Here is a 19,057-nt window from a genome sequence, read left to right on the forward strand (position 1 = left end):
TGCTTTATATTTTATATTTTCTATATAATAAAGTGTTTATGTTTGTCTGTTATTATTTCTTTTTCTATTCATTAATTTTCCTGAGGAGGAGCCAGCTTTGGTAATACTGTCTGAAGTTGTTACAGAGCTGAGTAAGCCTTCACAAGTGGCGACCTTGCCAGGATCAACTCTACTGAATCAAGATTCAATTCCATCTCGAATCTACCATTGGAACTTCAACGCCGCATACCACAGACGGTTACCACCAGCCATGAGTAATCATTCTCTATGGTAGGACTACAGTACAGGTATTTAAAAGATTTGGTGATTGTTATGGTCTCAATTTATTGTAAGTCAAGTCAAGGCAGGAATACTAGTTAATTCTGCCATCTATTTTTGTGTGAGCTTGAAACACTTTGGAGGATTAGACTCTAGGGACCCGAGATTTTCCAGTGACAATTTGTTTCATTGAGCTCTTTATTATATCAAGGGAACTGTCATAGGACACTCTTGATTTGTTGGTGAGAAGATTGGATGGTCAAGTGACCCAATTCTACTTACTGTTTGCTCAGAGCCGGCATAGAACCCTTCGTTTTAATTAATACATATTGTTTAATTGAAGCAGGGATCGAGCCCTCTGGTTTATTTATAGTTTGAGTGGAGCAGGAATTGAACCCTCTGTTTTCTTTAATACCCATTTCATTTCCCCTGATAGTTTAAGTTATTCTTGCAAGCATAGAGGAATACCAGTTTTGAATGAATGCTGGAAGTAAGTTAGGAATAACAGGGAAAAATTTAGAATCTTTCATTAGTGCTAAGATCCAGGAAAGACTTGAAAGAGAGAGAGAGAGAGAATCGAAAGAGAAGAGAATAAGGAGAGAGAAAGAATAGAGAGAGAGAATCAAGAAAGACAGTTAGAAAGAGAAAGAGAGGATAAAAAGGAGAAAAGACAGGAGAAAAAGAAGAGAGAGAGAATTGAGAGAGAAATCCAAGAAAGACAGAAAGAGAGAGAGAAGACAAAAAGGAGCGTGATAGACTTGATCGTGAAGAAAGAACTAGAGTACGTGAGGAACAAGTTAAATTAAGGGAACTTGAGGAAAGAGCAAAGGACAGAGAATATAAGTTAAGGGAGAGAGAAAAGGATCGCGAGCTCGAACAAGTTCGCCTTGAATTAGAGAATAAAAAGTTAACTTTCTCACAACAGCAATTAGATGAAGGAGTAATGGAACAATGTGCAGCTAGTGCACATATTCCAACACCTAATTTACCTCCCTTCACAGAGGGGGAAGACATAACTTCATACATTATCAGGTTTGAAAATACTGCTACCCTCTGTGAATGGCCTGCTGACACCTGGGCTACCAGGTTAGGAATGTTATTTTCTGGTACCGCTCTGAATATCTATGCAACTTTGTCGCAGGATATCACATGTAATTATAACCTACTGAAGAAGGCAATCCTTAAAGCATATCAGAAAACCACTAATTCTTACAGGAAAGATTTTAGGTATGCCACCTTACAGCCTGGTCAGAACTTTCAGCAGTTACAGCTGACACTCTTTCGTTTGTTCGACTTTTGGATAGAGAGTTCAGGAATTGATCACAGTTATGAATCTCTTAGAGACTTTATGGTTGCTGACCAGTTCCTGACAGCTCTTCCCCATCAGATACGAACATTCATCAGAGAACATAACCTGATTAAAGCTGAGGAAGTTGCTGAGGCTGCTGACCTGTATGCTGAGGCTCACAATTCCTATAAAGACCTAAAGGGATCGAACCCTAAGGGCAAGGGTTCATCAGACCTTAAGAAATCAAAGCCTCTAGTGGAAAGTAAAATGACTTCTTTTATTCCTGTTTGTCATTTGTGTGGTGTCAAGGGACATAAACGTCCAGATTGTCCTTCTAAGAAGGTCCAAAAAGTTGGAAGATGTTTTAAAGACTGTAATGACCAAACACCCTTCTGTTCAGGAACAGTTAATGGACTTAATGTATCTACCATTTTACAAGACACTGGATGCACATGTATAGTCATTTATGATAAGCTGTTCCCTAACCTTAAAGAAACTCATTCCTCTGCTATACTTTCAGACTACTTGGGCCGTACGGACACTTTTCCTACCATCCGTTGTTGCATTAGGTCTAAATGGTTCACAGGTTGGTCTGAAGCCGTACTAGCTCCCATCACTTCTTGCTCCGTACAAATAGGTAATGTAAAAGGTGCCATTCTTCCTTCTGAGGTTGACCTTTCATCACCAAAGATGGACATAGGTGTTTCAGATCCTCTTTCTGTAGAGTCAGAGAAGCCCCTCGAAAGTTCAGATGAGACAATGTCTCGTGAGATTCATGTGGGATTAAAAACCAGTGATGCTACTCTCGAAAGCGAGGTAGTAGGATCACCGGTTCACTTATTAGATGAAAGTGAAGATATCACCTCCGATACTATAAATGTCTTGACTAGGGCTCAGACCAAAGCCCAGGCTTCTCCTACTGTCCATCCTTTGATTTTCCCTGACTTTAAGCCTTTAGACATATCGAAGGACTCCTTTGTCAATTTACAACGTAATTGCCCTTCTCTTCAGGATTGCCATAATGCCGCTAAACAAAATCAAGTTATCCAAAGGAAAAACTTTTCATATAAATTTGAATATATAAAAGGTATCTTGTACAAGTCAGTATTCAAATTAAATTCAGATGAGATAGACTATTCCATCTTAATTGTTCCAAGTCAATGCAGAGAGACTGTTCTTAAAATGGCTCATGACCTGCCAGTGGCTGGACATTTCTCGCATTGTAAAACCTTAAATAAAATTAGGGAAACCTATTTTTGGCCAAAAATGTCCTCAGATGTCACTACCTATTGTAGATCATGTAAAGTTTGCCAACTGTCATCCTCCCGAGGTACCAGGTGAGTACATATGGTCAAAATGCCAGTCTTTACGGTACCTTTTGAAAGAGTAGCTATTGACATCATTGGTCCTTTATCTCCACTTTCATCTGGGGGACATAGATATATATTAACATTAGTTGATTATGCTTCGAGTTTCCCTGAAGCCATACCCTTAAAGACCATAACCACTACAGAGGTGGCTGAAGCCCTTTTGTCCATCTTCTCCAGAGTGAGTATCCCTAGAGAAATTTTGTCTGACCGTGGGACACAATTCACATCTGACTTAATGCAACATCTATACCAACTTCTGGGAGTGAAGCCTCTCTTCACCACACCCTATCATCCCAGCTGTAATGGGAGTATTGAGCGCCAGCATTCGATTCTCAAGTCCATTTTAAGGAAACTTTGCTCCCTTAAACCTAAGGAGTGGCATCGTTACCTACCCTGTGCTTTGTTTGCCATGAGGGAAGTTCCCAGTGACTCTTTGGGGTTTTCACCTTTTGAACTTCTCTATGGTAGACAGGCCAGAGGTCCATTGTCCATCCTTCATGACTTATGGACTAATGAGGAGGTGAGTGCTGAGGTTCAGTCTTCTTACCAGTTTCTCCTTGACCTTAGATCCAAACTTGAGGAGACCTCTGACATAGTTTCGAAAAACCTAAGCTTGTCAATGGACCAGTACAAAACATATTTTGATTCCAAAAGTCAGAGAAGAAGTTTTAAAGTAGGGGATGAAGTTCTTGTACTTTTGCCTATCAAGTCAAATAAATTATTAGTATGAACATCAAAATGGTATACAATACCGACAGGTTGTTAGGTAAGACACATATGCAACAGTTAGACAACTTTATTCCGAAACGTTTCGCCTACACAGTAGGCTTCTTCAGTCGAATACAGAAAATAGGCAGGAACAGTAGAGATGTGAAGACGATGTAATCAGTCCATCACCCTTGTAGTCGTAGAATTTGAGGTTGTCAGTCCCTCGGCCTGGAGAAGTTCAGTTCCATAGTCAGGAACTATAGATAGTTCCTGACTATGGAACTGAACTTCTCCAGGCCGAGGGACTGACAACCTCAAATTCTACGACTACAAGGGTGATGGACTGATTACATCGTCTTCACATCTCTACTGTTCCTGCCTATTTTCTGTATTCGACTGAAGAAGCCTACTGTGTAGGCGAAACGTTTCGGAATAAAGTTGTCTAACTGTTGCATATGTGTCTTACCTAACACACTAAATTATTAGTAGCATGGAAAGGTCCATATAAAGTATTAAAAATTTGTGGGAAAGTTGACTACCTCATAGAAGTCAAGGGGAAACCTAAACTTTATCATATCAACATCCTTAAGAAATATTACCGAAGAAATTCGGTTAACTGCCTTAATAACTTTGACTTAGTTTTTCCACACGAACTTGATACGACAACTGAAGAATGTAAGGTGTGCGTAATTGACACCTCTAACTTAGACTATGATGAAGAACTACATGACTTGGTGACTCTTGACCACTCAGGCACAACTAACATTAATATTAATGAATCTTTGGATGACCATAAGAGACATGAACTACTTCATTGTGTGAGTAACTTTTCAGACGTCTTTACTGATATTCCAGGTGTTACATCCACGGTAGTCCATAAGATTGACTTAGTGACGGACAATCCTATCAAACAAAAATTATACCCAGTTCCAGTTCACCTTAGGGATGCATTTGACCGAGAGGTAGACAAATTATTAAAACTAAAGATCATTGAACCTTCAGTATCTTCATATTGTTCACCAGTAGTCATGGTTAAGGAGGAGGATAATTCATATAGACTTGCTATTGATTTCAGAGGCCTTAATGCTATAACTCGGTGGGATGCTGAGCCTATGTCCTTAATAGATAGCGATCTACACAAATTTTATGACTCTTCCTTCTTTTCAGAGATTGATATTGCGCAGGCATATCATCAAGTAATGTTAGATCCTTCTTCTAAGCAGTACACCGCTTTTCCTACACACCAAGGACTGATGCAATATAGAACTATGCCCTTCGGTTTGGTAACTACCTGTGCTACCTACGTGAGACTGATGAGAAAGGTCTTGGGTAATATGCCAAATGTTTCAGTTTATTTTGATAACATTTACGTAATGACATCCACGTGGGGCGAACATATCCAAACATTAACAGCAGTTTTGCGTAGGCTACGCTCACATGGCCTCACTGCCAAGCCGAAGAAATGCTTCCTTGGGTATAACAAGATTAGATATCTTGGACTGATACTTTCTAATAACTCTCTGCAACCTCTCCCCAGTAAGATCAAAGCTTTATTAGAATTTAAATTCCCCAAAACCAAGAAGCTCATGCGTAGCTTTCTTGGTTCTGTAAATTTTTATGCACGGTTTATCCTGAACCTTACTGATCTTACAGGCATCTTATCCGACTTCCTTAAAAAGTCTGTGAAGGAACCTCTTGAACTTTCCGACGTAGGTCGGGAAAAGTTTAATGAGATTAAAAATATCTTCTCGAAAGACCCTATACTTAAGATTCCAGATATTAATAAAACATTTTGTTTAAGAACTGATGCCTCCAATACAGTGGACCCCCGGTTAACGAACTTTTTTCATTCCAGTAGTATGTTCAGGTGCCAGTACTGACCGAATTTTTTCCCATAAGGAATATTGTGAAGTAGATTAGTCCATTTCAGACCCCCAAACATACACGTACAAAAGCACTTACATAAATACACTTACATACTGGCGTTAGCGTGTACTGGCTTAGGTGTGGTGTTACTACAATACCATGATGGTACTCCCTTCCCTGTATGCTTCCTAAGCCGGAAACTCCTTCCCGCAGAAACGAGATACTCCACAATAGAAAAGGAATGTTTAGCCCTTGTGTGGGGTATCTCCAAACTTAAATTTTATTTGCTGGGAAAATTCATTTTAGAAACGGACCACAAACCTTTGATATACCTAGAAACTTTTAAGGGAACCAACAGTCGCCTCCTGAGGTGGACATTGGCACTCCATGCTTTTAAGTTCCATATTGTGTACATCAATGGTTCATCCAATTATTTCTCTGACTGGTTAAGTCGTGACAGTCAGTAGAAGATCTGTTGCCTTACGCGACTTCCACATGTTAGAACTTTTTCCTCGCCTATTCTTCTTATACTCCTTGACTATAAGTCTTGGTATGGGGGGGTGTGAGGGAAAATTTCAATAGATAGGAGTAGCGATGGAGTATATAGTAACAATAGTTTCATTGCCGGCTACTTGTTAAGGTAGGGTAAGTCAAGCTCCCGCTATTCCCGCCTTTTTTCCCCCACCCCGAAAGTGATAGTCTGACTGCCGGCTGCTTGTTAAGGTAGGGTCAGTCTAGCTCCCGCTATCCCTTCCCCTCCTTCTTTCCCCCGCCCCCCCGAAAGGTGACATGTGGGGCTCCAGTCCAAACAGTAATCACTAGACTCACAGCTCCCAGCACTACTGTAAGTACATTCCTGCCTTGTATTCTAGTGGATTTATTGGTTGACTTTTGACCAATAATAAACTTAGTCCTTTCAGTTTTGCTCTAAGTTGACTGTTGTAATAATCACCACATCTTTTAGGTATTGTACTTATCATGGAGAGTGATTTCTTAAGCAGTGGGTAACCTGTCTATCTTTCCAGCTTGGATGACAGAGAGGGTCACCTGCCAATCAACGAGTAGAACTGATGGAGATGGACGAACGTCCTGAGACTTCCCCTTTTTGGATTTAATTACCTGAGCACGTGTATGAAATTGCAGGACGTAACCCCTCATCATTGCAGCGGTAAAGAACCTGCTTTCCTGTCATCGGGATAGAATACTCAAGGCTATACTGTGAAGAACTAGCCAGTGGGTTGTAACCAACACCTGTGACCCCCCCACCCCATCATCGGCAATGGCTACGATTTCAACAAGCTTTCTACAACAGATGGGAACATAAAAAGTCTGGGCTGAATGGTACTGCCCTTGATACTGGTCATGTAGTCAGAAACTGTAAGGCTGGGGGTGATGTCCTGGTAGTCAGTAAATGTGGGGCTGATAGTGCTGTCCTGGTAGACAGTAATGGTGAAGCTGGAGGTGCTGTCCTGGGAGACAGTAATGGTGAAGCTGGAGGTGCTGTCCTGGGAGACAGTAATGGTGAAGCTGGAGGTGCTGTCCTGGGAGACAGTAATGGTGAAGCTGGAGGTGCTGTCCTGGGAGACAGTAATGGTGAAGCTGGAGGTGCTGTCCTGGGAGACAGTAATGGTGAAGCTGGAGATTTTGTCCAGGTAGGCGGGAATTATACGCAGGAAGGAATACATATAAATGACCTTATAGGGGACAGGAGCCATAGTGGGGAAACAAGTGTAGTCAAAGATAAGATAAAACCAATATTGCAAACTTAGAAATACCACAGGAAATAGCAAACAAGAGGACTCCACTAGCAATAGTGAGGATATATTACCAAAAACAACTGGTGGGAGCTCCATTGTTGGTGCTAGGGAGGATAGGAATAAGACAGGGAAACATGCACCAACAGGGAATACAGTCACAGAAACCCAAGGCAAATGGAAACCAAGCCTGTGCACATACTATGCACTTGGTATCTGCAGACATGGGAAATCTGGAAAAACAGACGGGACATGCAACTATGACCACCCTAGAAAATGCCATGCCCATATGACAACAGGAAAATGCAAACTCCCTTCCTGTAAGCTTTTTCACCCTGAAATGTGTACCTCTTCAGTACAGGAAAGACTGTGCTATAACTTAAATTGCCAGGCACACCATCTAAAGGGTACAAAAAGATACAAAACATCCAGGCCATGGGAAAACCTGGGTAGCCACAGCCACTCAAGAGGGAGAGGTTTTTTAGTGCCAGGAAGGAAAAAAAACTGGCAGGAAATGGCAGAAATCGTACACCAAATCCAGTCATTCCTGGAGTGGAACCACAGTCGATGGCCTCCACTCCAAACCAACAGATACAGATACTAATGCCGGAAAAAAAATCCCCCCCCAGTGCCAACAATACCACCAATCCGATGACATTCTTCTTTGCAAATACAGTGGACCCCCACATAGCGAACTTAATCCGTGCAAGAGGGCTGGTCGTTATGCGAAATGTTCGCTATGCGAATTAATTTTCCCCATAAGAAATAATGGAAATAAAATTAATCCGTGCAAGACACCCAAAAGTATGAAAAAAATTTTTTTTTACCACAAAAAAATGTTAATTTTAGTACACACAAACTGAATAAGGCATGCACAATTACATGACACTTACTTTTATTGAAGATCTGGTGATGATTGATGGGATGGGAGGAGGGGAGAGAGAGTGTTAGTGTTTAGAAGGGGAATCCCCTTCCATTAGGACTTGAGGTAGCAAGTCCTTTTCCGGGGTTACTTCCCTTCTTCTTTTAATGCCACTAGGACCAGCTTCAGAGTCACTGGACCTCTGTCGCACAACAAATCTGTCCATAGAGCTCTGTACCTCCCGTTCCTTTACGATTTGTCTAAAATGGGCCATAACATTGTCATTGAAATAGTCACCAGCACGGCTTGCAACAGCTGTGTCAGGGTGATTTTCATCCATAAAGGTTTGCAGTTCAACCCACTGTGCACACATTTCCTTAATTTTTGAAGTAGGCACAATGGATTCCACAACTGGCATAGGCTTCTCAGGGTTAGCCCCAAACCCTTCAAAATCTTTCTTAATTTCCATACTAATTCTCACCCTTTTTACCACAGGGTTGGCACTAGAAGCTTTCTTGGGGCCCATGGTCACTTATTTTCCAGAAACAGCACCGAAAACACTGTAATAATACGAAATATTCCGAGTGTATGCTTGAATGTTACCGCGGAGGCTGGCTGGTAAACAATGGACGCGTCTCGGACGAAGGTCGCTGAGCGGGTTTTTGTCCACTATGCGGGGCAAAATTTTGGCGAACAAAGCGTTCGCTATGCGGATTGTTCGCTATGCAAGGCGTTCGCTATGCGGGGGTCCACTGTATACAGGGTCTAAAGCCAGCAACAAACAACAAAATACCTTTCATCCATGGACTGCTTGCAGAGGCAAAGGTAATGTTCGCGGCTTTCACTGAGACCCACATAAAGGATCACTTGGACAATGAAATATGGATCCCAGGTTACAACCTATACAGATGTGACAGAGTGAACAGGCAAAAGGGGGAGGGGATTGGCCTGTACATTGCAGAGTCACTTGTTTGCACAGAACTGCTAAATGCCTCAAATGATGTAGTGGAAGTTTTAGCAGTAAAGGTCGAGAACCAAAACCTAGTCATTGTGGTAGTCTACAAGCCTCCGGATGCAACATCCCAGCAATTCCAGGAACAGCTGTTAAAAATTGACCACTGTCTGGAAAATCTTCCAGCTCCTGCACCCAACATCTTGCTCCTGGGGGATTTCAACTTAAGGCACCTAAAATAGAGGAATATAGCAAATAATATTGTTGCAGTAATAACACCAGGAGGCAGCTCTGATGAAAACTCACACTCACATGAGCTTTTAAATCTCTGCACAAAATTCAATTTAAACCAGCAAATAATAGAGCCTACTAGACTGGAGAATACACTAGACCTCATCTTCACTAACAATGATGATCTGATAAGAAATGTCACCATATCAAAAACAATATACTCAGATCACAACATAATTGAGGTTCAGACATGTATGCGTGGAGCCCCAGACCGACATAATGAGACTAGTCACGAGGGAGCATTCACCAAATTCAACTTCAATAACAAAAACATAAAGTGGGACCAAGTAAACCAAGTCCTAACCGATAGAAGCTGGGAAGATATACTAAGCAACACAGACCCCAACTTATGCCTAGAACAGATTAACTTGGTGGCACTCGATGTATGCACAAGGCTTATTCCTCTAAGAAAAAGGAGGAGTAGATGTAAAATAGAAAGAGACAGGCGCTCCCTTTACAGGCGACGGAAAAGAATAACAGAGCGGCTAAAAGATGTCAATATATCTGAAATGCGTAGGGAGACACTGGTCAGAGAAATAGCAAGCATCGAACTTAAGCTAAAGGAATCTCATAGGAGTCAGGAATCGCGGGAAGAACTAAAAGCCATAAATGAAATCGAAAGAAACCCCAAGTATTTCTTCTCCTATGCCAAATCAAAGTTGAGAACAACATCCAGTATTGGGCCCCTACTTAAACAAGCTGGGTCCTACACAGATGACAGCAAGGAAATGAGTGAGCTACTCAAGTCCCAATAGGACTCAGTTTTTAGCAAGCCGCTAACCAGACTGAGAGTCGAAGATCAAAATTAATTTTTTATGAGAGAGCCACAAAATTTGGTTAACACAAGCCTATCCGATGTTATCCTGACGCCAAATGACTTCGAACAGGCGATAAATGACATGCCCATGCACTCTGCCCCAGGGCCAGACTCATGGAACTCCGTGTTCATCAAGAACTGCAAGAAGCCCCTATCACGAGCCTTTTCCATCCTATGGAGAGGGAGCATGGACACGGGGGTCGTCCCACAGTTACTAAAAACAACAGACATAGCCCCACTCCACAAAGGGGGCAGTAAAGCAACAGCAAAGAACTACAGACCGATAGCACTAACATCCCATATCATAAAAATCTTTGAAAGGGTCCTAAGAAGCAAGATCACCACCCATCTAGAAACCCATCAGTTACACAACCCAGGGCAACATGGGTTTAGAACAGGTCGCTCCTGTCTGTCTCAACTATTGGATCACTACAACAAGGTCCTAAATGCACTAGTAGATAAAAAGAATGCAGATGTAATATATACAGACTTTGCAAAAGCCTTCGACAAGTGTGACCATGGCATAATAGCGCACAAAATGCGTGCTAAAGGAATAACAGGAAAAATCGGTGGATGGATCTATAATTTCCTCACTAACAGAACACAGAGTAGTCGTCAACAGAGTAAAGTCCGAGGCAGCTACGGTGAAAAGCTCTGTTCCACAAGGCACAGTACTCGCTCCCATCTTGTTCCTCATCCTCATATCCGACATAGACAAGGATGTCAGCCACAGCACCGTGTCTTCCTTTGCAGACACTGCAAGGCTCCAGGCGGACATCAACCGAATCTTTCAGTGGGTTGCAGAAAACAATATGAAGTTCAACGATGAGAAATTTCAATTACTCAGATATGGTAAACACGAGGAAATTAAATCTTCATCAGAGTACAAAACAAATTCTGGCCACAAAATAGAGCGAAACACCAACGTCAAAGACCTGGGAGTGATCATGTCGGAGGATCTCACCTTCAAGGACCATAACATTGTATCAATCACATCTGCTAGAAAAATGACAGGATGGATAATGAGAACCTTCAAAACTAGGGAGGCCAAGCCCATGATGACACTCTTCAGGTCACTTGTTCTATCTAGGCTGGAATATTGCTGCACACTAACAGCACCTTTCAAGGCAGGTGAAATTGCTGACCTAGAAAATGTACAGAGAACCTTCACGGCGTGCATAACGGAGATAAAACACCTCAATTACTGGGAGCGCTTGAGGTTCCTAAAACTGTATTCCCTGGAACGCAGGCGGGAGAGATACATGATTATATACATCTGGAAAATCCTAGAGGGACTAGTACTGAACTTGCACACGAAAATCACTCACTACGAAAGCAAAAGACTTGGCAGACAATGCAACATCCCCCCAATGAAAAGCAAGGGTGTCACTAGCACGTTAAGAGACCATACAATAAGTGTCAGGGGCCCGAGACTGTTCAACTGCCTCCCAGCATACATAAGGGGGATTACTAACAGACCCCTGGCAGTCTTCAAGCTGGCACTTGACAAGCACTTAAAGTCGGTTCCTGACCAGCCGGGCTGTGGCTCGTACGTTGGTTTGCGTGCAGCCAGCAGCAACAGCCAGGTTGATCAGGCTCTGATCCACCAGGAGGCCTGGTCACAGACCGGGCCGTGGGGGCGTTGACCCCCGGAACTCTCTCCAGGTCTCTCCAGTGTCACCAACACCAGACACCCAAGTTTTATATTAGCGTTGAATTCAGTTATCATTTATATTTTTCATTTTTCATTTTCTTTAATGTAGGATTAATATTACATATTTAAGTGTTTTATATTTTATATTTTATATATAATAAAGTGTTTATGTTTGTCTGTTATTATTTCTTTTTCTATTCATTAATTTTCCTGAGGAGGAGCCAGCTTTGGGTGGCCCGGTGGCCTGGTGGCTAAAGCTCCCGCTTCACACACGGAGGGCCCGGGTTCGATTCCCGGTGGGTGGAAACATTTCGACACGTTTCCTTACACCTGTTGTCCTGTTCACCTAGCAGCAAATAGGTACCTGGGTGTTAGTCGACTGGTGTGGGTCGCATCCTGGGGGACAAGATTAAGGACCCCAATGGAAATAAGTTAGACAGTCCTCGATGACGCACTGACTTTCTTGGGTTATCCTGGGTGGCTAACCCTCCGGGGTTAAAAATCCGAACGAAATCTTATCTTATCTTACCTAATCTTTGGTAATACTGTCTGAAGTTGTTACAGAGCTGAGTAAGCCTTCACAAATAATAATAATAATTATATTATTATTATTATTATTAATCCTTTCAGGGTTTTCAACGTACTAGTACGGCTTATGCACCAAGGTTACTGACATGCTAGAGTGCCTAAATTCTAGCGCCTTCAAATCTAGTGAGAGAAAGCTGGTAGGCCTACATATGAAAGAATGGGTCTATGTGGTCAGTGTGCGCAGTATAAAAGAAATCCTGCAGCACACAGTGTATAATAAGAAAAAAAAAACTTTGACCGTGTTTTTGGATTAAAACAGCGACTTTGCACTGTATTTTCGTATGGTATTTATGGTTGTATTCTAGTTTTCCTGGTCTCATTTTATAGAACGAAAGACATATTACAGAAATTGAGATGATTTTGATTGATTTCACAATGAAAAGTACCTTGAAATTGAGCTCAAAGTAGCAGAAATGTTCGATTTTTACCAAAGTTCAAAAGTAAACAAATCATGCCAAGCGTCCAACACACGTCAACTGGCGAGTCTAATATTCTTTCACAAGTGCGCTGATATTATTTATACCATTTCTACACTAATGCAGTAGTCTGCATAACAGTAAATCTTCTATTTTTTGTAAGAATAAAAATTCAAAGTGGAAAGCAAAAGAAATATAAGAGAGGCCTGGGGATGTGACTAACAAACAGAGAACTTGTTATTTTAGTGTCAGGAATGTCTGTCATGTTTATTCTGGACCCTATTTGGAAATTGGCATCTGAAATTTCTGTGAAATTGGCAATATTGCCAATTTCTAACCACTTTATTGGATAGTTGAAATTGGTAAATCGGTGGTTTCTTGTACTCATTCGATAGAAAAAATGGAGTTCTTGCAAAATAAATATGATTTTTGTCGACTAGCACACAGGAATTGGCCGAACATAGGGCTCAAAGTTGGCGAAATCGCCGATGTGTAAACATCGGTGAGACAGCTAACTTCGTGAGAGCATAATTCCATAAGTTTTCCCAGCAAATTTCATACTTTTGGTGTCATTATGATCGGGAAAAGATTCTCTATCATTTCATAAGAAATTTTTTTTTTTTTTACGAAGAATTTTTGACCCTGAGAACAAGTTTAGGAGAGGGCCTCTCGACCCTGAAAGGGTTAAAATAATAACGAACGCCGCAGACTCAGTGCACTGTTTACCTCGCTGTGGAAACGGCTCTCTCATGCTTTACTTACATTTTTGACAGTCATTTGGCCAAATTTCATTTTTCTAAGCATGTGTCCTAAGAAAGTAAGTGTAAAGCACAGAGCTGAGAAGAAAAAGAGGATGATTTCCATAGAATTAAAGCATGAAATCATAGATAAACAAGCAAACAGACTCAATGATTTCTTCTCCACTATAGGACAAAACCTTGCCAATAAAATCCCAAGCTCAGATACCCCACCAAATGACTACCTCACCGGCAACTACCCGAACACACTGTTCCTAGCTCCGACTAACCCATACGAAGTCTCCCTTATTATCAACGCACTAAAAAACAAGGCAGGAGATTTAAATACCTTACCACCCTTTATATACAAAAAAGTGTCACAAGTGCTATCACCAATCATTGCAACACTCTTTAACAAATCCATTGAATCCTCCACCTTCCCTACAGTTCTCAAAATAGCAAGGGTCACCCCGATCCACAAAGGAGGAGACCAAACAGAGTTGAATAACTATAGGCCAATATCCAACTTACACCCTCTCTCAAAAATCTTCGAAAAATTAATTCATAAACGAATCTACTCCTACCTTATCTCCCAAAACATACTCAACCCCTGCCAATTTGGATTCAGGCCTAATAAAAATACTAATGATGCTATTATACACATGCTAGAACATATATACACTGCAATAGAGAAAAAAGAAGTCCCACTGGGGATCTTCATTGACTTACGTAAAGCTTTTGATACAGTTGACCATGACTTGCTCCACGTAAAATTGTCACACTATGGTATAAGAGGGCACTCCCTCAACTACCTCAAGTCATACCTCAGCAACAGAAGCCAATATGTGTACGCAAATGGGGCAAACTCTTCTGCGCAACCAATTACAGTTGGTGTCCCACAGGGAAGTGTCCTTGGCCCTCTTCTCTTTCTCCTATACATAAATGACCTTCCAAATGCTTCGCAATTACTCAAACCCACACTATTTGCAGATGACACTACATACGTCTTCTCTCACCCGAGCCCAGTCACGCTAGCCAATACTGTAAATACCGAATTACAGAAAATATCTACCTGGATGAGGACTAACAAACTTACACTAAACATTGACAAAACCTACTTCATTCAGTTTGGTAACAGAGCTACAGATGTCCCTCTTAACATAATGATAAATGGATCACCTATCACAAAACTAACAGAGGGAAAATTCTTAGGAATCCACCTTGATAATAGACTCAAATTTCATACACATATACATCAAATTTCTAAGAAAATTTCCAAGACTGTAGGCATACTATCGAAGATACGGTACTATGTTCCACAGTCAGCCCTCCTGGCCCTATATCACTCTCTTATTTACCCCTATCTCACCTATGGAATTTGTGCATGGGGCTCAACAACAATTAACCATCTCAGACCACTAATTACCCAACAAAAGGCTGCAGTTAGAATGATAACAAATTCTCACTACAGGCAGCACACTCCACCAATATTCAATACACTAAACCTACTCACCATACAAAACATCCATACTTATTACTGCACCTATTACATACATAGAACACTTAACTCTGATATTAACCCTCCCCTCAAACATCTCCTTGCCAACCTCAACAGAACACATGACCATAACACAAGGCACAGATCACTCTTTGATGTTCCTCGTGTCCATCTCACACTATGCAAAAACTCAATGCACATAAAAGGCCCTAAAATCTGGAATTCATTACCTGTAAATATAAAAGAAACACTACCTGTTTATAAATTCAAGTCTCTTCTCAAAGATCACTTACTCACCCAAAACCAAATAAATACTGAATAACTGAACATTATAAATTGTATATCTTAAATGTTTCTCACAATTATATCACATAAATGTTAAACCTAAAACCCAATCTAACTTTATTATTTTTTAAATACACTACCTAACAGAATCACTACCTAATTGAATGCAACCATATGACCTGTCTTTGTAATACTCACTTGTGCTTTATAGTTATCTGTTTACATTAATGTTTTATCACTGATTTCATCATTGCTTAGTAGCAGCGCTGTATAGTCCTTGTGGCTTAGCGCTTCTTTTTGATTATAATAATAATAATAATCATTGCTTAGTTAATCTTAAGTTAATTTTAAGCCAGCCCGTAATGCTATGCATAGTATAAGTGGCTTTGGCATGCTGCTCTTATCTGTATTTTTTTTGTACCTCTGTATGTGTGCACAAATTGGAAATAAATAAATAAAAAATAAAAAGCGAGGTGTCCAGGTTTTGGGTCGAGGGGGAAGCAGGGAAAACTGGCTCGTAACTGAAATGTTGGCATGTAACTCAGAGCAAAAAATTAACCCAGGGAGGGCTCATATCTCAAAAAACTCATACGTTCAGGCACTCGTTAGTCAAGGTTCCACTGTACTTCCAAACATCCCTGTAGCTCATTTTGGTGTGTAATTTAAAATCCTGCTCTTCTACCTTTTGCACACTAACAGTTCATGAATGTTATTGCACCTAAGGCAATACCATGTTAAAAGCTTAGGCTTTCTTACAGGAGACAAGAATTGCAAGAAGAACTAAAAGCCATAAAGGAAATTGAAAAAAACAGAAATAGTTTTTCTTTTATGCCAAATCTAAGGGAAAAACAGCATCCAGTATTGGGCCCCTGCTTAGGTGAGATGGGACATACACAGATGACAGCCAAGAAATGAGCTAGATACTAAAGTCCCAATACGACACAGTGTTCAGCGAACCGCTGCCCAGACTATGGGCTGACAATCCAAATGAATTCTTTATGAATGAGACCCAAAATCTGGTCATCTCAAAAATCTTGGATATTATCCTAACACGACAAGATTTTGAAAAGGCAATAAATGACATGCCTATGCACTCTGCCCCAGGCCCAGACTCATGGAACTCAATGTTCATCAAAAACTGCAAGAAGCCCCTGTCGCATGCCTTCAGCATTCTATGGAGAGGGAGCATGGACATGGGTCATCCCACACTCACTAAAAACAACAGACATAGCCCCCCTCTACAAAGGTGGCAGTAAAGCAATTGCAAAGAACTACAGACCGATAGTGCTAACATCCCATATCATAAAAATTTTTGAAAGGGTTCTAAGCAGAAAGATTGCCAACCACCTAGACACCCATCAGTTACACAACCCAGGGCAACACAAGTTTAGAGCAGGTCACTCCTGCCTGTCCCAGCTACTGGATCACTATACCAAGGTCCTGGATGCTGTACAGGATAAACAAAATACTGTACAGATGTAGTATACACAGACTTTGCAAAAGCTTTCGGAAGTGTGATCATGGTGTAATAGCACACAAAATGCGTGATAAAGCAATAACAGGAAAAGTTGGTAGATGGATCTATAGCTTCCTGACAAACAGAACACAAAGAGTAATAGTAAACAGAGTAAAGTCTGAGGCAGCACTGTTCCACAAGGCACAGTACTTGCTCCCATTCTATTCCTCGTCCTTATATCTGTCAGACAGATAATGAAAAACTTTAAATGGGCCACTCAAAACAATATGAAGTTCAATGAAGAGAAATTTCAACTACTCAGATATGGAAAACTTGAGGAAATTAAAACTGTATCAGGGTATACGACTAATTCTAACCATACAATAGAGCGAAAAAGTAATGTGAAGGACCTGGGAGTGATAATGTCAGAGGATCTCGCCTTCAACGACCACAACAATGTATCTACCGCATCTGCTAGGAAAATAATAGGATGGATGAGAACCTTCAAAACTAGGCATGCCAAGCCCATGATGATTCTCTTCAAATTGCTTCTCTCTAGGCTGGAACACTGCTGTACACTAACTGCCCCCTTCAAGGCAGGGAAAATTGCTGACCTGGAGAGTGTACAAAGAACTTTCATGGCACACACAAGTATGATAAGGAACCCAAATTATTGGGAACAGTTGAAGGCCCTCGATCTGTATTCCCTGGAGTGCAGGCAAGAGAGATACATGATAATATGTTAGGAAAGACACATATGCAACAGTTAGACAACTTTATTCCGAAACGTTTCGCCTACACAGTAGGCTTCTTCAGTCGAATACAGAAAGTAGGCAGGAACAGTAGAGATGTGAAGACGATGTAATCAGTCCATCACCCTTAAAGTCGTAGAATTTGAGGTTGTCAGTCCCTCGGCCTGGAGAAGTTCAGTTCCATAGTCAGGAACTATCTGACTAATAAAGTTGTCTAACTGTTGCATATGTGTCTTTCCTAACAACCTGTCGGTATTGTATACCATTTTGATGTTCACATGATAATATACACTTGGAAAATCCTAGAGGGATTAGTACCAAACTTGCACATGAAAATCACTCCCTATGAGAGCGAAAGACTTGGCAGGAGATGCAACATTTCCCCAATGAAAAGCAGGGGTGTCACGAGTACACTGAGAGACAACACAGTAAGTGTCCGGGGCCCAAGATTGTTCAACTGCCTCCCAGCATACATAAGGAGGATTACCAATAGACCCCTGGCTGTCTTCAAGAAGGCAGTGGACAGGCACCTAAAGTCAGTACCTGACCAGCCGGGCTATGGTTTGTATGTCAACTTGCATGAAGCCAGCAGTAACAGCCTGGTTGATCAGACCCTGATCCACCACGAGAACTGGTCTCAGACTGAGCCACGGGGGCATTGACCCCCAAAACCCTCTCCAGGTAGTACCTACCTACCGCTTAACAAAACAATTTTAACTGCCTCTTTCTTCATCTGTTTTATACTATAACTATATATGTATACAGGAGAGATAGAGATATGTTGAAGCTTTTGAATTGTAGTATTGGCATGCCTCTGGTGAGACAGTGATGATGAAAGTGTTTCTTCTTTTTTGGGTCACCCTGCCTCAGTGGGAAATGGCCGATGTGTTAGTAAAAAATTAAAAAAAAACTACTTAACTAGGACTAAAGAGAAAAACTCACAAATTTTGAAATATCCTGTGTTGTGGTGGCCACTTCTCTGGATTGAGCTTCTTCAAGGCCACTGGAAAGCGCACTTGTAAGCGTGGTGATGATATAATTTTCTCTCCTCCACCATGAAGAGGGATTATTTGCTTCTTCATTCGAAGGTGTTCCATATAAGCCTTCTCTTGTATTCCCCGCATCTTAAACAGAAAGCAGTGTCAGTAATGCACAATGCCCTGAATGTATTTAATCTAGAATTTAGAATACAGAAAACCCTCTCTAAAAGAGACTAATAGGAGGATTTTCCCAGTGTATCTGTTAAATTAGTTAAAAATACCAAAAAAAAAAAATTAATATTCTGCTATATACCTAATATAGTACTGTGCAGAAAGAATAAAAAGGCACAATACCATGTATAGGTAGTAGGTTGGTAGACAGCAACCACCCAGGTAAGTACAGTGGACCCCCGGTTAACGATATTTTTTCATTCCATAAGTATGTTCAGGTGCCAGTACTGACCGAATGGAGTGAAGTAGAACTCCACAGAAAACATACAAGTACAAACTGTCGCATTCGGATGA

At 41.1% G+C, this 19,057-nt stretch overlaps 1 protein-coding gene across 1 annotated transcript in view; it reads right to left on the bottom strand.

Moving 5' to 3' along the window:
- The window catches only part of LOC128698293 (uncharacterized), a 618,270-nt gene that overhangs the window by 30,998 nt on the left and 568,215 nt on the right, over positions 1 to 19,057 (bottom strand). The window contains exon 5 of the mRNA XM_070098678.1: positions 18,495 to 18,676. Coding sequence (XP_069954779.1) covers positions 18,495 to 18,676 — 182 coding nt within the window. The remainder of the gene's footprint in view (positions 1 to 18,494; positions 18,677 to 19,057) is intronic.

This window comes from Cherax quadricarinatus, chromosome 63 (assembly GCF_038502225.1).
Source record: "Cherax quadricarinatus isolate ZL_2023a chromosome 63, ASM3850222v1, whole genome shotgun sequence".
Lineage (NCBI taxonomy): Eukaryota > Metazoa > Arthropoda > Malacostraca > Decapoda > Parastacidae > Cherax > Cherax quadricarinatus.